This window comes from Ranitomeya imitator, chromosome 3 (genome assembly GCF_032444005.1).
Source record: "Ranitomeya imitator isolate aRanImi1 chromosome 3, aRanImi1.pri, whole genome shotgun sequence".
Taxonomy (NCBI): domain Eukaryota; kingdom Metazoa; phylum Chordata; class Amphibia; order Anura; family Dendrobatidae; genus Ranitomeya; species Ranitomeya imitator.
Genome location: NC_091284.1, coordinates 91,964,205 through 91,989,952, shown reverse-complemented (window position 1 = coordinate 91,989,952; position 25,748 = coordinate 91,964,205). Strand labels below are relative to the sequence as shown.

The window sequence follows — 25,748 nt, the reverse complement described above, 5'->3', positions numbered from 1 at the left end:
GTTCACCCCCTTTGCATTTGTCGTGTTGTTACTCCACAAGCTGGAATTTAATTTTTTTTTTTTTTAGGGTTTCCATCAATTCACATGCCTACAACTGTGAATATTTGTTTTTCTTATTTTGTGAAATAAACAAATAGGACAAAATAACTGAAAACTTTAGTGTGCATAACTATTCACCCACCTAAAGTCAGTACTTTGTAGAGCCTCCTTTTGTGGCAATTACATCTGTTAGTCGCTTTGGAGAAGTCTCTGAGCTTTCCACTGGGATTTTTACACATTCCTCAAGGCAAAACTGCTCCAGCTCCTTCAAGTTAGATGGTGTCCTCTGGTGCGCAGAAATCTTAACATCTAACCACAGATTCTCAATTGGATTAAGGTCTGGGGCTTTGACCAGGCCACTCCAAAACATTTACACGTTTCCCTTTACCATTTGAGTGTTGCTTTATCATTATGCCTTGGGTCATTGTCTTGTTGCAAGGTGAACCTCCGTCCCAGTCTCAAATCACTGACAGACCAAATCAGGTTTTGCTCAAGAATATGACTCTGTTTTGCACCATCCATCTTCTCCTTGATTCGGACCATTTCCCTTGTCCCTGCTGCCGAAAAACATCCCCACAGCATAATGCTTCCACCATGTTTCACTGTGTCTATGGTGTTCTTGGGTTAATGAACTGTGTTGGTTTGGCGCCAGACATTGCTTTTCCCTTGGTGGCCAAACAGATCATCTTTTGTCTCATCTGACCACAGCACCTTCCTCCTTACATTTGGGGAGTCTCCCACATGTCTTTTGGCAAATTCATAATAAGCCTTACGTTTTTTTGTAAGTAAAGGCTTTTTTCTGCCCACTCTGGCATAAATGCCACCTCCTATGGGGTATATGACTTATTAATAATAATAATAATCTTTATTTTTATATAGCGCTAACATATTCCGCAGCGCTTTACAGTTTGCACACATTATCATCACTGTCCCCGATTGGGCTCACAATCTAGAATTCCTATCAGTATGTCTTTGGAATGTGGGAGGAAACCGGAGTGCCCGGAGGAAACCCACGCAAACACGGAGAGAACATACAAACTCTTTGCAGATGTTGTCCTGGGTGGGATTAGAACCCAGGACCCCAGCGCTGCAAGGCTGCTGTGCTAACCACTGCGCCACCGTGCTGCCCTTAGGATTTTTTTCTTTTTACCCCAACCCTGACACTGAACAACTTTGTCCCTGACTTGTTTGGAGATCTCCTTGGTCTGCAAGGCGTGGTTTGGTTAGTGGTTACTCTTGCTTAATGTGGCCTCAGTGGCTTTCAGACAAGGTGTATATTCTGACAGACCATGTGACACTTAGATTGCACACAGGTGGACTGAAGGACAGTGAATACTTTCGCAAACCACTGTATAAGGCCTCATTCACACATCCGGGAAAAAATGGTACTGTGTAATTTTTGTTGTGCATCAATGTGTCATCCATGTGCTCGTTTTTAACATCAGTGTTTTTCACGGATCAATAAGTTACCAAGCTTCACCTATTCTTCGCAGTACTGAATACGAATGGTACATGGATACAATCCATGTGCTGCACATGTTTTTCATGGACTGATAGACTTATATTGGTCCTTTGCCTGCTGCCGGAAAAAAACGGACATGTGAACAACCTTATAGATTATAATGGATGCATGTTGTATCTGAGAAAAAAAACATACAACACATACGTGCCTCAGGGACGTCTGAATGTGGCCCAAAAGTGTTACCGTTGTATGTTTCTCTGTGTCCAAATCCACAGACCCCAGTATGTTACACCAGTCACCCTTGTATTTTCCTAGGGCTGTCCATTTGATGCCACTCTGATAGTAAGAGGCCTTAAACTGGTTTAACATTGAGGCATATATGAAGCTATTGCGTTTGGGTCAGGAGACCCACAACTGGTCCATAAATCCGTGATCACTAAACACAACAGTGTGCAACCAGCCTTACTACCGTGTTTCCCCAAAAATAAGACCTACACTGAAAATAAGCCGAAGTAGGATTTTACAGGATTTTTGGAGTATGCTTGAAATATAAGCCCTACTCCAAAAATAAGCCCTAGTTACAGTCAGGACCAGCATTAAGCAGGGGGGAACAGGGTAATTACAAGGGTCCCCAGCATTTCTATTCCAGGGTTAAGACTGCATAAGGACCTTTTGGTGCCATGGTCAGGTGATCATGATGTCACCAAAGGTCTTTAACTGCAGAAGTCTAGACGAATTGAAGAGACAGGGTGGTATGAATTTGATCTGAGGCTCAGACTAAAATCTATCATATCTGATTTTTCATTTTGTTGGGAGGGAGGTCTTTAAAAAAAAAAACAAGAAAAACTGCAAAAAACCCACACATGATTAGCACCATATATACAGTGCCTACAAGTAGTATTCAACCCCCTGCAGATTTAGCAGGTTTACACATTTGGAATTAACTTGGCATTGTGACATTTGTACTGTAGATCAGCCTGGAAGTGTGAAATGCACTGCAGCAAAAAAGAATGTTATTTCTTTGTTTATTTATTTTTTTTTAAATTGTGAAAAGTCTTTTCAGAGGGTAATTTATTATTCAACCCCTCAACCCACCAGAATTCTGTTTGGTTCCCCTAAAGTATTAAGAAGTAGTTCAGGCACAAAGAACAATGAGCTTCACATGTTTGGATTAATTATCTCTTTTTCCAGCCTTTTCTGACTATTTAAGACCCTCCCCAAACTTGTGAACAGCACTCATACATGGTCAACATGGGAAAGACAAAGGAGCATTCCAAGGCCATCAGAGACAAGATCGTGGAGGGTCACAAGGCTGGCAAGGGGTACAAAACCCTTTCCAAGGAGTTGGGCCTACCTGTCTCCACTGTTGGGAGCATCATCCGGAAGTGGAAGGCTTATGGAACTACTGTTAGCCTTCCATGGCCTGGACAGCCTTTGAAAGTTTCCTCCCGTGCCGAGGCCAGGCTTGTCCGAAGAGTCAAGGCTAACCCAAGGACAACAAGGAAGGAGCTCCGGGAAGATCTCATGGCAGTGGGGACATTGATTTCAGTCAATACCATAAGTAACGTACTCCACCGCAATGGTCTCCGTTCCAGACGAGCCCGTAAGGTACCTTTACTTTCAAAGCGTCATATCAAGGCTCGTCTACAGTTTGCTCATGATCACTTGGAGGACTCTGAGACTGACTGGTTCAAGCTTCTCTGGTCTGATGAGACCAAGATCGAGATCTTTGGTGCCAACCACACACGTGACGTTTGGAGACTGGATGGCACTGCATACGACCCCAAGAATACCATCCCTACAGTCAAGCATGGTGGTGGCAGCATCATACTGTGGGGCTGTTTCTCAGCCAAGGGGCCTGGCCATCTGGTCCGCATCCATGGGAAGATAGATAGCACGGCCTACCTGGAGATTTTGGCCAAGAACCTCCGCTCCTCAATCAAGGATCTTAAGATGGGTTGTCATTTCATCTTCCAACAAGATAACGACCAAAAGCACACAGCCAAGAAAACCAAGGCTTGGTTCAAGAGGCAAAAAATCAAGGTGTTGCAGTGGTCTAGTCAGTCTCCTGACCTTAACCCAATTGAAAACTTGTGGAAGGAGCTCAAGATTAAAGTCCACATGAGACACCCAAAGAACCTAGATAACTTGGAGAAGATCTGCATGGAGGAGTGGGCCAAGATAACTCCAGAGACCTGTGCCGGCCTGATCAGGTCTTATAAAAGACGATTATTAGCTGTAATTGCAAACAAAGGTTATTCCACAAAATATTAAACCTAGGGGTTGAATAATAATTGACCCACACTTTTATGTTTAAAATTTATAAAAATTTAACTGAGCAACAAAACTTTTTGGTTTGTAAGATTTATGCATCTGTTAATAAATCCTGCTCTTGTTTGAAGTTTGAAGGCTCTAACTTACCGTATATACTCGAGTATAAGCCGAGATTTTCAGCCCAAAATTTTGGGCTGAAAGTGCCCCTCTCGGCTTATACTCGAGTCAAGGTGGGTGGCAGGGTCGGCGGGTGAGGGCGCTGAGGTATACTTACCTAGTCCCAGCGATCCTCGCGCTGTCCCTGCCGTCCCACGGTCTTCTGTGCTGCAGCTTCTTCCCCTCTTCAGCGGTCACGTGGGACCGCTCATTACAGAAATGAATAAGCGGCTCCACCTCCCATAGGGGCGGAGCCGCCTATTCATTCCTCTAATCAGCGGTGCCGGTGACCGCTGATAGAGAAAGAAGCTGCGGCACCGAAGACCAGGTAGAGGGACAGCGCGAGGATCGCCAGGACTAGGTAAGTATAGCATATTCACCTGTCCTCGTTCCAGCCGCCGGGCGTCGCTCCATCTCCCCGGCGCCTCCATCTTCCCGGCGTCTGCGCTCTGACTGTTCAGGCAGAGGGCGCGATGACGCATATAGTGTGCGCGGCGCCCTCTGCCTGATCAGTCAGAACAGAGACGCCGGGAAGATGGAGGCGCCGGAACGAGACGCCGGGAGCTGCAATCAAGGGAGGTGAGTATGTGTTTTTTTTTTTTTATTGCAGCAGCAGCGGCGGCGGCGGCAGAGATTTATGTGGAGCATCTATGGGGCACAGTGAACGGTGCAGAGCACCGTATATGGCACATCTATGGGGCACAGTGAACGGTGCAGAGCACCGTATATGGCACATCTATGGGGCACAGTGAACGGTGCAGAGCACCGTATATGGCACAGCTACGGGGCACAGTGAACGGTGCAGAGCACCGTATATGGCACATCTACGGGGCACAGTGAACGGTGCAGAGCACCGTATATGGCACATCTACGGGGCACAGTGAACGGTGCAGAGCACCGTATATGGCACATCTACGGGGCACAGTGAACGGTGCAGAGCACCGTATATGGCACATCTACGGGGCACAGTGAACGGTGCAGAGCACCGTATATGGCACATCTACGGGGCACAGTGAACGGTGCAGAGCACCGTATATGGCACATCTACGGGGCACAGTGAACGGTGCAGAGCACCGTATATGGCACATCTACGGGGCACAGTGAACGATGCAGAGCACCGTATATGGCACATCTACGGGGCACAGTGAACGGTGCAGAGCACCGTATATGGCACATCTACGGGGCACAGTGAACGGTGCAGAGCACCGTATATGGCACATCTACGGGGCACAGTGAACGGTGCAGAGCACCGTATATGGCACATCTACGGGACACAGTGAACGGTGCAGAGCACCGTATATGGCACATCTACGGGGCACAGTGAACGGTGCAGAGCACCGTATATGGCACATCTACGGGGCACAGTGAACGGTGCAGAGCACCGTATATGGCACATCTACGGGGCACAGTGAACGGTGCAGAGCACCGTATATGGCACATCTATGGGGCACAGTGAACGGTGCAGGGCACCGTATATGGCACATCTATGGGGCACAGTGAACGGTGCAGGGCACCGTATATGGCACATCTATGGGGCACAGTGAACGGTGCAGAGCACCGTATATGGGGCACAGCTATGGGGCACAATGAACGGTGCAGAGCACCGTATATGGCACAGCTATGGGGCACAATGAACGGTGCAGAGCACTGTATATGGGGCACAGCTATGGGGAAATATGAAAGGTGCAGAGCACTGTATGGCACAGCTATGGGGAAATAATGATCTATTTTTATTTTTAAAATTCACCGGCAGCTGCTGCATTTCCACCCTAGGCTTATACTCGAGTCAATAAGTTTTCCCAGTTTTTTGTGGCAAAATTAGGGGGGTCGGCTTATACTCGAGTATATACGGTATTTGCATCTTATTAAACCTGCTAAATCTGCAGGGGGTTGAATACTACTTGTAGGCACTGTATAATGCGCATATACTCTATCCGTAGAATCTTACTTCTGAAGCCTTATACTGAGAAATATATGCAGAAATCTTTTCTGGCAAAACGTTACGTTTGGTGCAATACTGGATGAAGGCATCAAGGAGTGTAAAGTATTGGGTGTCATTTTAACAAATGGGTATGGGGGTTTATTGTGATTTTTTTATTTTTTTTTTAATTTTCTGACAGATTTTAATTGTTTACGTCAAAAATATGAAAACTGTCGCCGCAGCGTATGGTCTAACACTAATATATGGAAGCCTTCAGCGTGTCTGTAGCGATGCGGATCAGAACAGTTTTATGCTGCTTTTATTTTTACCTTTATAAAATCACTGAGAACAGCGTACCTGAGCTGTGCGATACCTCTCTGTACCGCGCGGATGGCTCATCTCTTCACCTTGTTTATATTCATAATTCCCTCTATTGTCAAGGTGGATGACACATCCCTGTGTGGGATTCATCCTGTCAAAACCCTCCATTGTGCGGCAAGACTTGGAATGATGGCTGACTCATTTAATGTCATGCTAATATGCTCTACCTACACACAGAGAGACGGTAGGATGGAAGTAATGAACTCTACTTGGCTTATAACTTCTCCAAAACTGCACAAAAAAGTGTTCTGTAATGTGTCCACAAACAGCTGTTGGTTGGATTATTGGGCAGATTACGCATGTGTCATGGTGGTGAAAGAGTGATCTCGGGTTAATCTGCCTGTCAGGCTTGCGATGGGATGTTTGCCCCTGACATGCAATGCCACGTAAGTTTTTAACTTTTTACAAGCATACAATCAATAGATTAATTAAAAAGACTACATTTTTATTTTTATGGAAATCACCTGGTGCTGTTTTTTCCTCTTTGCCTAACTGTTATGAAGTTTCCCATACTCAGAAACAAAGGGATTCTCATTCTCTGTAGCACATGTTCAGAACCAGCAAGGCCAGCAGCATAGAGGAAATTGTACAAGAGTACTGAGCAGTGTAACTGTGAATCCAGAACTGATGTTAAATAGATTTGCTGAAAGCTGCAGCATGATCTGCCTGGTCCCTGACTGTGCTGAGTGTTCCTGTTTCCTCCTCCCTTTTCTAAGCTTATGTAATAGGAGGTGTAACCTGACACCTCACATTGCTGGCTGTCAATTCTGCTTTGACCAAGGCTAATCTGAGCAGGTTGTTTTTTTTAGTGGATGGTGATCAGAGAGATGGGGGAAGTGGCTGCTGAAGTAAGCTAACTTCTTTCATGCAGATTTATTACAAGATTTCTTATATGCTCTTTTACTATTGATTTATGCACAGTTTGTTGGGGCAGCACGGTGGCTCAGTGGTTAGCATTGCAGTGCTGGGGTCTTGGGTTCAAATCCCACCAAGGACAACATCTGCAAGGAGTTTGTATGTTCTCCGTGTTTGTGTGGGTTTCCTCCGGGTTCTCCGGTTTCCTCCCACATTCCAAAGACCTACTGATGAGTATTATAGATTGTGAGCCCTAATGGGGACAGAGATGATCATGTCCGTAAAGTGCTGTGGAATATGATGGCGCTATATAAGCAATGTATAATAACTGCAGTAACCATTTCAATTTACATATGAAAACTTAGTTTTCCAGGCTTTCATTTTGCCCTACTTTTCTCATTGAAGTGAATGTGGGCCGGGCTGCAGTACCTGACGATGTCCATTACACCTCCTGCTCCCCTACACACGTCCCAGACACGATATGGTCACCAGTCCTCGTGTGCTCCTTCACTGCAGCGCGGAGTGCGGGGCAGGCGGATGACGTGCCGTGGGGTTCAGGTTGCAAGTCATTGAGCTGTGATTACATTTTTGCAGCTAGAAATGTCCCTGAACGTGGAATGATTTTCCGCCTTGTGCGCGCTGCAGCTTCCAGCCCAGAGATCCCTGTAGGAGGAGGCTTTGATTTAAGCCCAAGAGTGCGGTTTGTCTATTTAATTAGTCATTTCATCATCCGACGAGGCAGAGTTTCTTATTCCCTGCAGAAGATGGTTATTTCTCTCCTGTAAATGGCTTCTGTGCGAGAGGTGATTAACGGCGTCCTGTTTGTAATGTTTGATACTTAAAGGAGACCTGCCACCTCTCACGGGTCCGTTAGGTCAGAGGTCCCCAACTCCAGTCCTCAAGGCCCACCAACAGGTCATGTTTTCAGGATTTCCTTTGCATTGCACAGGTGATGCAATTATTACCTGGGCAAGACTAAGGAAATCCTGAAAACATGACATGTTGGTGGGCCTTGAGGACTGGAGTTGGGGACCCCTGCGTTAGGTCATACCATCGTTACTACCGAATATCCAAGTTGTGCTAAGTGAGGGCTGTCCTGCCCCCGACTGCATAAAAATGAGATGAGATGTATGCCAAGCTGTGCCAGGCCCCATTCAAGGTTCCTACAGAATCTGTCGAGTCACCCTAATTTTAAAGGGAAGAGACCTACACACAGCACTACAGTAGCTTGCGAAAGTATTCACCCTCCATATTCAATGTCAATGTAATGCGACACACACCTTCCAAAAAGTTCAACTTTTGTCCCGTCAGGCCACAGAATATTCTCCCAAAAGTCTTCAGTATGTCTCCTCACTTCCCAGACGTTTGCAGATTGATGTAAAAACAAGAGGGGATGGTACCCAATACTAGACATGGCTCCGGCAGAACTTTTTGAGATGTGTTAACGGCCATCAGTTTCTAAGTGAGTTAATTTTTTCAAGTGAAATGGAAAAATGTTCAACGATCAACATCTGCTCTATGTTCTGTGGGTGAGAAGAGATTTCAACATCTTTGCATTGTTGTTGCTTCCATATTGTGCTTATCTTCACGTTCATGGGTCCCTTGGGGGCTTGCATCCGAACACCCCCACCCCATGCAAAACAGGAGCCAGGTGTATGCGCCGACACGGCCACAGACTAGAATTGTGCCGACAGAGCAAGGGCGCATCTTTTTCTGGTGTATACGCCTACTGGGACGCTCGGACGCAGTCTACTGCGTCAGAAAAATCACTGATGTCTGATGGTTTTGAGACTCTTGTTTACCTACAGAAGCCAAAAACGTGCTATGAATATCAGCTACTTGGCGCCTTGTGTTGCACTATGCCGGTGGAAGAGTTTTATGCTTTATCCTTTTTATGTTTCCCCTTTTTATTGCAATTTAATATTGTTTTTTTTCCCCCCAGTGAATGGTCAGTCGGGGCTTAGCGTTTATAGGTTGTAAGCTTTGGAGCAAGGCCCTCACTCCTCCTGTAACTGAAGTAGGTGCTACTTTGTATTGTTGTCTGTACATGTCCCGTCTTAAAGAATTTGTCCACTACTTGGACAACTCCTTCTCATTCCCCTCGTTTGGCCCCCATAAAATAATAAAGCTTTGTAGGAATTGAGCATGAAGAGGAAGTCCGCGATCAGCTGCAGCCTGGACTTCCTCTTCATGATCGATTTGTCCGTAGGCGGAGACAGTGACGCCAGCGCTGATTGGGTGCCGACGTCTCGTGTCACAACACAACACCGCACGAGAACGACGGCCAACACCGCAGGAACGGCGCCGGCACGGGAGTTGAGTATAAGCTTTATTATTTTATGGGGGCCAAATATTTTGATCAAGAATGTGTTGTCCTAGTAGTAGACATCCCCTCTAATTGTAAAGTGCTGGGGAATATGTTTGCTATATAAAATTATGATTATTATTATTAGAGCTTGTCTTATGCCTTAGATTGCAACTCAAGGGTTTTTAATTTAGAACATTTTCGTGTAATAATTCATGGAGTAAATGTTAATTGACCTCTGCTGACCAGGACACGGTTTGTGTTTCGTTGCTTTTGGTGAGTGAATAAACGCCCACGTTAGAATCTCTTGTGATATTACTGTTCCCGAGCAGCTCGCCAAGGTTATTAGGTGCACAGATTGAGTTATGAAAGTCGCTAATCTTTCCTCTACCACCTCTCCATTTCTTATTACTTTATATCTTTTTTTTTTTTTTTTCTACTGAGATGTTTGAAGTGAAAATAAATAATCATTGTCTGGATGAGACTGCAGAATTTTTCTCTCAAAGGGAATCTGTCATGTCCTTTTTTTTTTCCACGTGTGCATGCTCTGCGGCAGCGAGCGAGAAGACCCTGGCACCCATAGCGTGCACCCTGTGCAAACTATCCTGTGGCCGCTAACTCACGGCAGCTCCGGAGCGTGTGCACATGTGAAAGGAAGCGGGGAGACATACACCCAGATTCAGTGCGGATGTCCGGGGATCGGATGGCTAGTGCACAAGCGCAGGACTTCCAGGCCGTTGCCGTGATTTTGTAGTGAGCCTGAAAGAATGCATGTAAAAAAATCTTAATTGCATTTTTTAGTGTAAAATTCTAACGTTGCTGCTTAACAAAAAAAAGTACATTAGAAAAAGGCTGGGTTAAATTGGCACCAAAACTTAAAAAGGTGAAATGTAGCAAGAAACAAAACAAACTCAATAGTCCAACCATATTGGTATTGCATATTTTGATGCAGACAGGTGCAGTCCCTTCTGTACTATATGCAGTTTCCAGAGTGCATGAGTCTCTTCTGCGCTGTATGTAGTTTCCAGAGTGCATGAGTCTCTTCTGCGCTGTATGTAGTTTCCAGAGTGCATGAGTCTCTTCTGCACTTTATGTAGTTTCCAGAGTGCATGAGTCTCTTCTGCGCTGTATGCAGTTTCCAGAGTGCATGAGTCTCTTCTGCGCTGTATGTAGTTTCCAGAGAGCATGAGTCTCTTCTGCACTTTATGTAGTTTCCAGAGTGCATGAGTCTCTTCTGCGCTGTATGTAGTTTGTAGAGTGCATGAGTCTCTTCTGCGCTGTATGCAGTTTCCAGAGTTCATGAGTCTCTTCTGCGCTGTATGTGGTTTCCAGAGTTCATGAGTCTCTTCTGCGCTGTATGTAGTTTCCAGAGTGCATGAGTCTCTTCTGCGCTGTGTGTAGTTTGTAGAGTGCATGAGTCTCTTCTGCGCTGTATGCAGTTTCCAGAGTTCATGAGTCTCTTCTGCGCTGTATGTAGTTTCCAGAGTGCATGAGTCTCTTCTGCGCTGTATGTTGTTTCCAGAGTTCATGAGTCTCTTCTGCGCTGTATGTAGTTTCCAGAGTGCATGAGTCTCTTCTGCGCTGTATGTAGTTTCCAGAGTTCATGAGTCTCTTCTGCGCTGTATGTAGTTTCCAGAGTGCATGAGTCTCTTCTGCGCTGTATGTAGTTTGTAGAGTGCATGAGTCTCTTCTGCGCTGTATGCAGTTTCCAGAGTGCATGAGTCTCTTTTGTACTGTATACAGTTTCCAGAGTGCATGAGTCTCTTTTGCACTTTATGTAGTTTCCAGAGTGCATGAGTCTCTTTTGTACTGTATACAGTTTCCAGAGTGCATGAGTCTCTTTTGCACTTTATGCAGTTTCCAGAGTGCATGAGCCTTTTGCACTTTATGTAGTTTCCAGAGTGCATGAGTCTCTTTTGTACTGTATACAGTTTCCAGAGTGCATGAGTCTCTTTTGCACTTTATGCAGCTTCCAGAGTGCAGGAGTCTCTTCTGTACTATATGCAGTTTCTAGAGTGCATGAGTCTTTTGCACTTTATGTAGTTTCCAGAGTGCATGAGTCTCTTTTGTACTGTATACAGTTTCCAGAGTGCATGAGTCTCTTTTGCACTTTATGTAGTTTCCAGAGTGCAGGAGTCTCTTCTGTACTATATGCAGTTTCTAGAGTGCATGAGTCTTTTGCACTTTATGTAGTTTCCAGAGTGCATGAGTCTCTTTTGTACTGTATACAGTTTCCAGAGTGCAGGAGTCTCTTTTGCACTTTATGCAGTTTTCAGAGTGCAGGAGTCTAGAAATGCAGTTTTTTTTTTTTTTTTTTGGTTCGGATAGAAGAAAGAAGTGGCATTCTTCTAGGAAAGAATCTGTACACAGACGCCATGCATGCACTACTCTACAAGCTTCAGTGCCAGTTTGCGTGTGGCCTTGGTGAAGCAGCTGCATGTTGCAGTTTGGGTTAGTAGTGGGATCTTTGTCCTTCTGTACAGTGAAGGTCGCGGCTCGGCATATTTCTCACCAGAATAGCATGCATGCTGCTTTCTCTATAGCTCCTGATATCACAGCTGATATCTTCTACCTTCTGAGCATAATACCAGAGTGCACCACAGCCACAAAGTATCTGTTAGATCTGTGCATCCAAAAATCCAGGTATACTTGCTCCCTGTCGACCATCCCCTTTTTTCAGTCAAATAATATTTGGAGGCGATTAGCCAGTGGTCCTAATCTGTTTTATTGTTGGGGAACTTGAAGTCTCACGATCATTGTCCATCTCTTACACTACTGCTATTTCATACATACATTAATCCCAAGAATCTGTTGCCGTGGTGCATTTTTTAGCAGGGATTTTCCAAAATTATTGATTCCAACTGATTTTATATATTACTAAATGTCTTGTTAAAAAAACACACAAAAAATAAAATCCTAGCGGTGCCACGTGTAAATATCTCCTGTTAATTTCCAGTTATACAGATATCAAATATTCAGTATTTTTCTCCTTTGTTATATATTGTGTAAACTACATATGTTTATTGCTCCTAATGAAAAGAAAGAAACATTCAAAGTTGTTGACGGGGTTTTCTTTTTGTTTACCCTCCTTCACCAATCCTAAAGATGTCAGACATTTGTCATTGCACAGAATGTGTCGCCAAGCTCCTGGCGTGTAAGATTTAGCCGACATCCTATCCTTTAACCGTCATCTGCCAGCTTTCCCCATTGAATAGCACTTGTAATCCACTTAATTAAAAACAGTTAATCCTCCGAACAAATAAGAAGCGGAATAAACAATTTCACATTCGCCAAAGTTTTCCTCTCTCCAGCTTAAATCAGTTTATTCCAGAACTCCCTGCTGTCGTCCTATTAAGCAGAATACTGATGACACATCCCGGGTTTATTGGTCCGGAGATGGTTTTATGATGCACTGTACATTTTTAATGCCATACTTGTGAGTTTACAAAAAATGTTTTATCTCAGCTGTATCTAGACAGTTAAACTTCACACTGGAGTAAAATTCTGACGTGCGCGTCCTCTGCTAAAATCGGTCTGACCATTGCATTTTTGCTGCAGGTTTCAAGATTAATGGGCCATGGCTCCGCACAAGATTTGTCATTCCATGGTACAGATCCTCTGCTTTTCTATGTGGAGTACACCCACATAATTAGTACGCGACTAATTCCTACAATGGATTATTTTTTTATACAACCGTGCCAAAAAAGGTACATAATTTTTTCCTTCGCACCTAATTGGGCATACAGTGCCGATCAAAAGTTTTGACACTCCTGTTCATGTTCATATCGGAATATGCACATTGTAGATTCAGACTGAAAGCAGCAAACCGACAATCATACATGAAAACAAGGAGCATTGTAACACATGTGAAACAAAACAGAATGTGTGCTAAACCTTGGAAGTTAGGAGTAAGAATTATCACTTTGAAACGTTCTTTTATGGGTCGTTTTCTGATCTTGCCATGTCTGATACGTTTTAGTGAATTTAGATACAAGTTTTATTTTTGCCGACGTGCTGGATCGCCTGCTGTCTTTTGGATTGCATCTGGATTGCCAATATCATGGGCCTGCATCTGTGCATTCAGTCAATGGGTGAGTTGGTTGTATATTATTTGCATATGTGTTAAACCTTATATTCCTCTAAGTACCCCCTTTTACTCTGACCACTTTACACCCTCTTGGCATTTTCTCTATTATTCAAAGTACCCCCCATTTACTCTGACCACTTTGCTACCCCTTGTTGTTTTCTCTAGCAGCTTTAGGCTACTTTCACACTAGCGTCGGATTTGGCCCATCGCATTGCGTCGGGCCGAGATTCCGACGCTAGCGTTTGTTGTGCCGCACAATGGGTGCAGCGGATGCGTTTCTCCGGCGCATCCGCTGCCCCATTGTGAGGTTCGGGGAGGTGGGGGCGGAGTTCCGGCCGCGCATGCGCAGTCGGAAAAAGCGGTCCGTCGGCTGCAAAAAGCGTTACATTTTAACGTTTTTTGCTCCCGGCAGTCCGCCACAACACGGCGCAACCGTTGCACAGCGGTTGCGACGTGTGTCAATACGTCGCAATGCGTCGGTAATGTAACTCTATGGGGCAAAAACGCATCCTGCAAACAACTTTGCCGGAAGCGTTTTTTCCCCTAAACGACGCATTGCGACGTATTAAAAAAACCGCCAGTGTGAAAGTAGCCTTAGTGAGCTAATATGCCTCTTCAAGAGTTCATTGGTGGAAACACCAGCCTTCAGAAAGTGTTTGCTACCGTCATCAGATAGTTCTACCTTGAGTGGATTTTCAACAGTCTTGAAGGAGTTCCCAGAGGTACCGAGCAGTTGTTTGCTGCTTTGCCTTCGCTTTCCTGTCCATCTCATTACAAACTATCTCAATTGGGTTGAGTTTTGATCATTTTGAAGGCCTTGTCTTCTGATGCAGCACTCCATCTGTTTCTCCTGGTCACATAATAATAATAATAATAATAATTTTTATTTATATAGCGCCAACATATTCCGCAGCGCTTTACAAATTATAGAGGGGACTTGTACATACAATAGACATTACAGCATAACAGAAATACAGTTCAAAACAGATACCAAGAGGAGTGAGGGCCCTGCTCGTAAGCTTACAAACTATGAGGAAAAGGGGAGACACGAGAGGTGGATGGTAACAATTGCTATAGTTATTCGGACCAGCCATAGTGTAAGGCTTGGGTGTTCATGTAAAGCTGCATGAACCAGTTAATTAATTTTTTTTTTTTTTTTTTTAATATAGGCCACACAGGGATCGTTAGGTTAATGCATTGAGGCGGTAGGCCAGTCTGAACAAATGAGTTTTTAGGGCACGCTTAAAACTGTGGGGATTGGGGATTAATCGTATTATCCTAGGTAGTGCATTCCAAAGAATCGGCGCAGCACGTGTAAAGTCTTGGAGACGGGAGTGGGAGGTTCTGATTATTGAGGATGCTAACCTGAGGTCATCAGCGGAGCGGAGGGCACGGGTAGGGTGGTAGACTGAGACCAGAGAGGAGATGTAGGGTGGTGCTGAGCCATGGAGTGCTTTGTGGATGAGGGTAGTAGTTTTGTACTGGATTCTTGAGTGGATGGGTAACCAGTGTAATGACTGGCACAAGGTAGAGGCATCGGTGTAACGGTTGGTGAGGAATATGATCCTGGCAGCAGCATTCAGGACAGACTAAAAGTGTATTTTGGGTGATTGTCCTTTTTAAAACAAAGAAAATGTCACTAAGTGCAATCCAGATTGGATGGCATGAAGTGGAAAATTGCTGTGGTTGCCTTGCTCTATAATTGTGCCTTGAATTTGGAATAAAGCACCCGTACACCATGACACCTCTCCAGAGCTCCATGCTTAATTTTTGACACCACATGTAGAAATGGAGAGCAGATTGTTTCTAAACCTTCCAAGACATGGCTGTTAGTACCAGGAATCTCAGATTTGACTCATCAGACCACAGTATAATTTTATACTGATCTAATGTCCAATCCTTGTGTTGCTTGCCTAAACGAGTCTATTCTTGTTTGCAAACCTCAGTAGTGGCTCTTTTGCAGCATTTCAACCATGTGAGTCCTCTCTTCTCCTGTAACAGTCATGACTTTTAGTGTTTAAGATTACTGTACTCGTTTTTATTTATGTACACCCCCTTTCACATGTAAAGCACATGGAATAAATCGCGCTATAATAAATAATAATCAAGGTCTGCCTCTCGCAGTCTCCTTTGGAGATTTGATGTTGATGTTTCTGCTGCTTGATGTCTGTGAAACATTTTGAGGGCTTTCACATGAGATGCTGTCAATTTGCAGTGTTAAGAGCTTGTAACTCTGATGAACTTATCCTCTGCAGCTTAGGTGTTTGTCATCATTTCCTGGGGAGATCCTCATAAGAGCCAATTTAATCACTGGAATTACCTGCAGCTCTTCAGCGTTTTGTTCCGTGCAGAAGCGCTGCAGATCCGCCAGTTATTTACAGTACAATGTAAATCAATGGCAAAAAAATTGCTGTGCTAATGGTGCGGAAAAATCTGCACGGAAAACGCAGCAGATTCAAAAAAGGGCCATGTTAATTCGTTTTGCAGATCTGCTGCGTTTCTGCACCCATTCCATAATCGAAATGCAGGGGTAAAAAAAGGAAGAAATCCGCACAAAAATCTGCAACGTGTGCATATAGCCTTAAAATTCTTGTTATTTTCTGGATTGTTACCTTGATGTCTTTTAAAGGACTGTCATTTCTTTTTATTTAGTTTAGTACTTGCCATATTCTGGGTAGAAAATTTGTGGAATATAGCTCAGCACTATATAGAACCACAAAATACACCTAATGGCCGCAAACGCTTTCTGAAGATCAGTGACTTCCTAAATGTCCTCTGACTAGGTTTTCCTGTCCATACCAGGAGACAACCTGATGAAGCTGCTTGAGAGTTTGCTGTGTAGGTTATTAATCGGTCATCAGATATAAAAGGGGATACTCTGACGAATCTTTAGGTTTAGCCTATATTCTGGTTGGTTTCACATGTTTCTTTTCTCCTTGTTTGCTTTTGTGGTTTTGCTGCCGTTAGTCTGAGTTTGTAATGTGCACATTTCAATCAGTTCATGGAAAACCATTGCATGACCAGGTATGTCCAAACTTCTAACTGGTACTGTATGTTCACAATACCATGTTCGTTTTTGCGCCTGCAAAAAAAACTCAGTTGTTAAAAACATATGGCTTTCATGTACCATCTGTTAGGACTTGTGTGGCTGAGTTTGTTCTGCAATAACTGATCAGAATAGCACATTCACAGATTTTAGCGGATGGGATACCCAGATCCAGTAAAATAGTTTCATTAATTGTGTTCGTGGATGACATACTGTTGGGGTCAGGAGAGCCGACTGTCAGTCCGTGCACTGCGATACGATCCTCGCGTGGGTGATATGGCCATCTCACTGCGCCCTAACTCTTGTTCTGAAGCTGGAATCCGTGAATCACAAGGTTTGACCTCATGTTTTGACAGATTGCCAGTACTGCTCATGAGGCTAAATACACACTGCCTTAGTGCACTTAGCCCAAAGTGTATATTAGGGGCTTTTCTGACCTTTAATTTAAAGGTCTTGTCTTGTCAAATTAGAGCGAGGTTGCGCCCACTGGCCAGGGGTTCGTATAACTCGTACATACCCTTCGTTCTCGGGTCTGAAACTGGCGAATCCTCACAGCTTACAGTGCGTGCGCTGGGGGGATTCATAAGCCTGCGGTCACACAGTGACTGACTACAGACTTCCCGGGTTTGACTGGACAACCTTTAAAGTTTCTATAGGTCCCTATTCCACAGACGGAGGCCAAGAGTGTGTTATTTTGTTTTTCACATGACCAGTATGCATCTATATACCATTTGTTTAGCCCCTGTTCACATCAGCATTTTGTGTTCTGCATAAATTCAGTTTCTCTTTTCCTACAACAGAAGTCTAAGACCTCATGTTCGTATTTATCATGGATACATCAGGTACCCATGGTGCTCTTCATATGTTTTGTTTTTAATGACAAGGGGCAATACAAGTCTATCGATCCGTGAAAAATACTTACAGCACGTGGATGGCATCTGTGCGCTGTTCGTATTTAACATTCAAAATTTAAAGGAGAAGCTTTGTCATTTATCCATCCGTGAAAAGTACTGACAGCGCGCTGGCCCCGTCTGTAGCGCTGACGGCGTGCTGGCCCCGCCTGGAGTGCTGACGGCATGCTGGCCCCGCCTGTAGCGCTGATGTTGTGCTGGCCCCGCCTGGAGTGCTGACGGCATGCTGGCCCCGCCTGTAGCGCTGATGTTGTGCTGGCCCCGCCTGGAGTGCTGACGGCATGCTGGCCCCGCCTGTAGCGCTGATGTTGTGCTGGCCCCGCCTGGAGTGCTGACGGCATGCTGGCCCCGCCTGTAGCGCTGATGTTGTGCTGGCCCCGCCTGTAGCGCTGATGTTGTGCTGGCCCCGCCTGTAGCGCTGATGTTGTGCTGCCCCGCCTGGAGCGCTGACGGCGCACTGATGACGCACGTACCATTTTTTCTCGTGAGGCTCTTCAGGCCCCTTGTTGTCTGGGAATGGTGGGGGTCCCAGTGGTGGTCTAACTTAGTGATTGAGAAGTCATTTATCGGATACCAGAGAATTTCCAAACTTGAGAATACCCCTTATAAGTTTACAGGGAGGCGCAGAAGACTGAGCTTTCCTCCAGAGTGGGCCACCACAAACATTTCCTTGGCTCCCCTAGGCCTCTTTCCAGACTGTGGCCATATTCCTCCTTAGTGCATGTGCTGATGGTGGTGACAAGAGCCGTATGCACCAGCCTTATGCCACGATCCACTTACAGCACATTGGCATGTTAAGGAATAGACTTATTTATCTTGACTAATATGACACGAAGTTGGATTATTATAAAGTACAAGGAAAAAGATGCGTCCCCCCCCCCCCATGCCCTACAAGCCCTTATTCTCTATCTGGGCTGTGTAGGATCAGCTGGCGCTCCTTCTCCGCCGAGGACTTGAGCCCTTTGTGTGTCAGCTCCGGTTTGGAAAACCACAGAACAAAGGATCTGAAGCCGGAGAAATGTGAGATGCTCTGGGGCCCAACTAATCATTAATGTTTTCACAACAGCGTTTTTGTGTAATTGCTGCTCTGCTCCCAGCCCGCGGGCTCAAGACCAAGGCCTTGTGTGTACCAGGCATGAAAGGAGATGGGCTATCTGTAGAGCGCTACCTAAGCTTGTTAACCTTCACAGCTCTCAGAAAGGTTGGGACTGACGGGGAAATGCAATGGACCGCTAACATAATAACCTGCGCCTATCGAATTCCCATGTCTGATCTCCCCTCCTGGGTAGAAATGGCTGCCAACGTTGCCACTAGCCGGCTGCTACCTAAAGTTGGACTTGGCTCAATCGCTGCATGAATGCAAGTCTTGGTTTTTTTATTTTTTCTTTTAGCAGAACTTTTTGTAGATTTATATGTATTGGACGCTTTTTTTTTTGTTTTTGATGCGTACTTGTTTATTCCCCAGTATATATGGTGTTTTTTTTTGCAAAAAAAAACGTATCAACTAAATACCCTGGTTTTTTTTTCCATCTTTTGACTAGCACTTGCTTATTACTGTGATTTTTTTTTTTTTTACAACAGAGTATTTTTGACCTCACTGTGCTTTTTTGTGTCTTCAAGTTTCTTTGTGGTGTGTGAACAGGTTCCTACAGACTTGTTCAATGTGCAAGTAGCCCATTTGTTTCTGGTTGTATGGTGTTGGTATGCTGCACTTAGCCCGTGGTGGGGTGCGTTATTGTCCTATTATTCACTGATAAATTATTTAGCAGCTCTGAATTATATACGTGTGTTTTTTTTTTTTTTTTTTTTTTTAATTTTGTTATCTGTATATCGATGCTATCGTGTAAATTACGGCCTCAACTATGAAAACTCGCGAACCTTTGTGGGAATGGGTTTTATACTTTTCGCATCACGGGTCCATTTATATATGTTAAGGCTATGTGCACACGTTCAGGATTTCTTGCAGAAAATTCCTGAGAAAAACCTGAAATTTTCTGCAAGAAATCTGCATGCATTTTTTTTGTGCGTTTTTGCACGTTTTTGATGCGTTTTTTTCCGGACAATTCCCAATGCGTTTTATAGTGGGAAATCCGCAAAAAAAAACCTGCAAATTTAATGAACATGCTGCCTTTTTTTTACCGCGATGCATTTTTTTTGCGGAAAAAAAAACGCATCATGTGCACAAAACATGCGGAATTCATGATGGGATGCATATTGTATGCTTTTTTTTTTTGTGGTTTTATAGCATTTTTAACGCAAAAAATGTGAAAAAAACATGAAACCTCAGCAACGTGTGCACACAGCCTTATTATATGGATGGAGCCATGAATAAAATATTGTTGTTTCTGGATTGTTCAGTGCATTGTTAGCAATTTATATTTGGAGGTTTGATGTATTTGTAGGATCGTATGGCTTTATTGGCAGAGATAAAGGTAAACCTAGTGAATTCAATGGGATACTTTGCAACTATTTATGCTCTGAATGATATGTGATTGTACTTCTTCACCTGATAACCATAGCATTTTAAAGGTATATTCACACTTGGCCAAACCAGTACAGAAACATCTGAATGGGGGAGGGGTTGACGGCACTTGGAAATTTCTGCAAAAATCTGCTCAATTTTACTATACCCCAAGTGATGTGATCACTGAGCACATACATGGGCGTGGGAATAAATGTGTGACAGATTGTTGGGGTTTCTTGAAGAAGGTGAAATTGGCACCAGGGACGGAAACTTGCTATTGTTTAAAGGTATGGTCCGCTTTACTGGCAAAATAAGTCAAGAGGATATACTCACTCATTTAATCCCCACATCGGCCGCCTCTGTCTGTATCCCCTTTCACGTGAATGCTGCAGACAATCGCTGGATTTAATGGCCGCATGTGACTTATATCTTTGAGGCCAGTGATTGTATGCAGCGTCACATGGGGTAGATAGGCTGTGGCGGTGCTATGCTGGAACATCAGAGATTAAATGGATGGATATTTTAGTGTACAAATGTGGGCACCCCCTGGTCAAAATTACTGTTATTGTGAACAGTAAAGCAAGTTGAAGATGAAATGATCTCTAAAAGGCCTGAAGTTAAAGATGACACATTTACTTTGTATTGTAGACAAAAAAATAATAAAGAAAAAATAAAAAAATATAAATATATATATATTTTTTCCCATCTTTTACATTATAAAAATTATCAAAAGTAGGAAAATGGCCGATACAAAAGTTTGGGTACCCTGCATAGTTAGTACCCCCTTTTAAAAGTATCAACTTGTAAACGCATTTTGTAGTCAGCCAACAGTTTTTCAGTTCTTGTGTGAGGGATTTTCATCCATTATACTTTGTAAAATTCTCCCAGTTCTGTGAGATTCCTGGGTCGTCTTTCATGCTCTATTTTGAGGTCTTGTCACAGATTTTCAATGGTGTTCACTTCAGGGGACTTTAAGGGTCATTTTTCATAACCTTCTGCCTTTTGATGTAGTCTATTGTGGATTCTGACATGTGTTTTTAGGATCATTATCCATACCTGGAAGCCATCCTCTTTCAACTTCATCTTTTTTTTTTTTTTTTTTTTTACAGGTGATGTTTTGTTTGCGTCAAGAATTTGTTGAAATTTCATTGAATTCATTCTTCCCTCTACCCATAAGGCTGTGTTCACACGTTCCGGTTTCTTCGCGGTTTTTCCCGATAAAAACGCTATAAAACCGCAAAAAAACTGCATACAATAAGCATCCCATCATTTAGAATGAATTCCGCATGTTTTGTGCACATGATGCGTTTTTTTCCGCAAAAAAAACGCATCAGGCACAAAATCCGGACATGCTCTATCTTTTTGCGTTTTTTTGCGGATTTCCCACTCCAAAATGCATTGGGAAGTGTCCGGAAAAAACCGCGGCAAAAACGCGGCAAAAACGCACGCGGTTTTCTTGCGGATTTCATGCAGAAAATGTCCGGAATTCTCAGGAATTTTCTGCATGAATTCCTGAACGTGTGCACATAGCCTAAAATGTTCCCAGTGCCATTGGCTGCAACACAACCACAAAGCATGACTGATGCACCCCCATTCTTAATGGTTGGTAAGGTGTTCTTTTCCTGAAATTCTGTGCCCTTTATTTTCTCCACACATACCTTTCATCATTGTGGCCAAAGAGTTCTATTTTAACCTCATCGGTCCACAGGACTTGTTTCCAAAATGCATTAGGCTTGTTTAGATGTTCTTTTGCATACTTCTGATGCTGAATTTTATGGGGATGATGCAGGAGAGGTTTTCTTCTGATGACTCTTCCATGAAGGCCATGTTTGTTCAGGTGTGTCTGAATAGTAGAAGAATGTACTGAAACTCCACAGACTGCCAAATCTTTCTGAAGCTGTTTTGCAGTCAAGGGGTGATTCTGATTTGCCTCTCTATCAATCTTACGAGCAGCTCTCACTGAAATTTTGCTTGGTCTTCCAGACCTTACCTTGACCTCCACTATTCCTGATAAATACCATTTCTTAATTACATTTCGACCTGAAGAAAAAGCAACTTGAAAAAAGAAAATGTGTCTTTAACTTTAGGCCTTTTAGACATCATTTCGTATACAACTTGCTTAACTGTAAACAATAACAGTCATTTTAGGGGTGCCCAAACTTTTGCATGCCACTGTATATTCACTTATATCCATATTACTGCCAGCTTGTAGCTATTTATGTAACTTTGATATGGCTTATACCGGACCCGGGCGAAATGCAGTGTGCGGGCCACATCTGGCCATCTTGCGATACATCCAAAGGGCTGAAACTGGCCCATGGGCTGCATCGTACCTGCCCCCATCCACTGTCAGTTTGTAGGAGTTTCTTGAACAAGGGGAAGTTGGCACTAGGCCTTGTCGTCCACCAATCAGCATGTGAGACAGCTGATGTGACGATGTCATTTTATCACATCATTTGTACACTGTGCATCGGAGGCAGGAATAAAGGCAGAGCACCAGGGGAACGGGAGCGAGGCAAGTGTTTTTTTTTTTTTTCCTTTCCCACCATGTGTATGGGATATTTATATACATAGGAGGCTATATGGGGGGCTCATGCTGTGTTTAGGAGGCTATGCTGGAGCTCATGCCGTATATAGAGGCTATGCTGGTGCTCATGCCATATATAGAGGCTATGTGGGGGCTCTTACAATATATAGGGAGCTTTGTTAATTCTGCTCAATATTAAGTGATCCAATCAATATTAAGATAAATAATTGTTCATTTAATTAGTGAGCAGAATTAATTTCAGCCTTTTGGTTCGGCTCTTCACAACAGTCATGGTCTCATTTGGCCCCTTGGGAAAATAAATTGCCCACCCCTGGCATATACTACTATGTCGCCACTGACCAGACGGAGACCAAAAATTGTCAGGCCAGTTTACGCCTGTGCATTGTGAGTCCGGTACATGTCTGTGCGCAGTGGATCCAGTACACACTGTCCCCGGTCAGCCCGGTGCATGCCTGCCCTGCACGCTGATTATCTGTGGGTTAAAGTGTAGCTTGCATTTTTTTCCTTGCTTGAGCCCTCAGTAAAGCATGCTGCATACAATGCAGTGTGGATTTTGTATGCAATATATCTCTATGGTGGACGGATGTTATTATTGGGTGAATGCCGCCTGACTCTTTATGCTGACATTGGCCACCAACGCAGCGTGCACTCAGTCACTCATTGATTTGGACTTGTTCCTAGTTCGCTTGTCTCGGTGTAAGTTTTCCTTTGCTATAGTTGTAGATAGACGGCAGCATGTTTGGCACGGTGAGACGTTGTAGAAGCGTTCATTTCTCTGGAGCGATCTAGTTGCTGGAGCAGTATTGGGGAGCACTGGTGTACGGCTGGCCACATGTGTCCTGAGTGGGGGGGTCATCAATCGAACATCAGATTGTATGTGCAAACGACCCAGTCATCAAACTACAATGGTACATCAGGGATATATTCCAAAATAAAGAAAAAAATGATAATGTGCAATGTGGCCGATGATCGGTGGCTGCACACGTCTGGTTCAGCCCAATAGCAGGTGCAGAATTCCTGCTACAGATCGCGGTCATCGACCATTGCAGATGACAAATAATGGTCTGTCAAAATCTACTACTTTGGCCAACTTTTCGCCAATGTCTGTGGATCTAATCAGCACGTGCCTTTATCGTAGGGTCTCAAGTTCAATCCTGATTTCCCTTTAAATGGAAATCTGCCAAAGACATTATCTACCAGGCCGATGATAGTGGCCGAAATTAAAAACCCATTTGTTTTAACGATAGAGTCTGGTGTCCGCAGGCTTCATTCTCCCAGTGAGTTTATCGATTTGTTGGCTGACACACTGGCGGTTCTGCTTACAAGACTTAACACGTTTGTGCAGACGCAGGATCCATTTCATTACAGAAAACAATACTGCCGGCACAGACGGTGGCAAATCGCTGAACGAACTGCTTTCCAACAGGTACGAAAGGGAGGAGAGGCTGGGACAGGACCAGTCATAGAAGGCAGCATGGTTACCGGCTAGCATCCATGGTCTCTACAAGCAGGTGGTCTTTATCAGATGGCTGACATGGAGACCCTCATACAATGATGCCATCTTATCGAGGGGTTTCCCAGTGACTGGGAGAGACCGCAGTAGTGGATTTGCTGCACACGACAATGCAGGCGAATGGCAGCATTGTATAGGTCTCGGATGCTGCGGTCCCCGGCAGGTGCCTAGAGGGAGCACAGGCTCTGTGTTCAGGACACAGCTAATTACCATCTGCATCCAAGGGGAAAACCATCCGCCCATCTGTCAGTTTCAGGACAGAGCTTCCCCTAACCCACCCCCTTTCCACCTAACACATCCCCCTCCTCTGCATCTTCAGTGTAAACACACAGAGAACTTCAGGGACACAAAGCATCAGCCCGCGCCTCCGCTCATGCATGAGCTTGGATCTCTTAGGCATCCTTGGCACTAGCATCCTCAGTCTCCGGTAGAATCTCTGCTGCTTGCCTGTCCTCCTGCTTTCCTCTCTCCTACCATTTTTTCTTCATATACTGTGCTGCTTTCCTCTGCAAAGCTTTGGCCTGTCCCCTGCAGTGTCCTGTCCTCTGCGCTCTACCTATCGCTCCCTCTCTGAGACATGAACCGCTTCCTTCCCCAGGGGGCACCGGTCCTGGCCTGAACATCTTCTCCATCAGTGTCTGATGAAATGCAGGTGGGGATCTGAAGGACTTCTTGAATGAGACACCATGGAGCCCGTGAGCCACCAAGGAATGCCTCGTCTCTCCTGGATAGACACTCTCTACAGCAGTAAGTGGCCGTTTTTCCGGGGTTTTGCATAGTGCCGGTCTTCACTTCGATAACGCAGATATATATTTTTTGTTTCTAAAAGATTCATTCATTCATTCACTCGCACATGGAATAACCATGTTATGGCTCGCATTACAACGCTTGAGTACGAACTGTACCTTCAAAAAAGGGCAAAAAAAGTCACTTGGCCAAAAAAGTCAATTGTCAAGATTTTCTTGTTCAGCATTGTTGTTGAGATATATATAGGTTACAAGTATTATGTATATAAATGTGTGCATGAGTGTGCGTATATGGTGCATGTTTGTGTGTATATGGTGTGTATATGTATGCGTGAGAGTATATGGGGTGTGTATGTATGCGTGTGTATATTGGTGTATGTGTGTTTGTATGTTTATATATGTATGTGTGTGTGTGTGTATATATATATATATATATATATATACACACACACACACACACACACACACACACACACACACACACACACACACACACACACACACACACACACACACACTTAACACACACACACACACTTAACACACACAGTTAACACACACACACACTTATCTCACACTCACACACACTCACTATCACACACACACACACACACGCTTATCTCTCACACACATACTCATATCACACACACATACTCATATCACACACACACACTTATATCACACACACTTATATCACACACACACACTTATATCACACACACACACTTATATCACACACACACTTACCGTATAACACACACACACACACACACACACACACACACTATCACACACACACACACACACCCCCCCCCCCTATATTTATATCCACAGTTATATTACAACTGGGCCTCACCCATGGACACATATGGGCAGTGTGCACCTTGGTACAGTGTAGAGGATCGGCGAGCGCCTATAGAGGATGTACATCAATGATGCCCAGAACATATGTCTACGTAAATGGGAAGGACGAGCTCGCTTTCATCGCTGCACACCCTAGTTGTATCAGGAGAGGTGAGATTTCCTGTGGTCTGTGACAT

General features: G+C 44.2%; 1 protein-coding gene across 2 annotated transcripts in view; it reads left to right on the top strand.

Annotated features, from left to right (window-relative positions):
* LOC138672777 (active breakpoint cluster region-related protein) overlaps positions 1-25,748 on the top strand; it is a 423,730-nt gene that overhangs the window by 35,964 nt on the left and 362,018 nt on the right. Inside the window, exons 1-2 of one of the 2 annotated variants that reach the window (XM_069761127.1) lie at positions 24,293-24,389; positions 24,561-24,709. The exons of the other annotated variant lie outside the window; for it this stretch is intronic. Coding sequence (XP_069617228.1) covers positions 24,649-24,709 — 61 coding nt within the window. The 5' untranslated portion in view covers positions 24,293-24,389; positions 24,561-24,648. Of the gene's footprint in view, positions 1-24,292; positions 24,390-24,560; positions 24,710-25,748 lie in introns of those variants that run through there. 2 annotated transcript variants of the gene reach the window in all.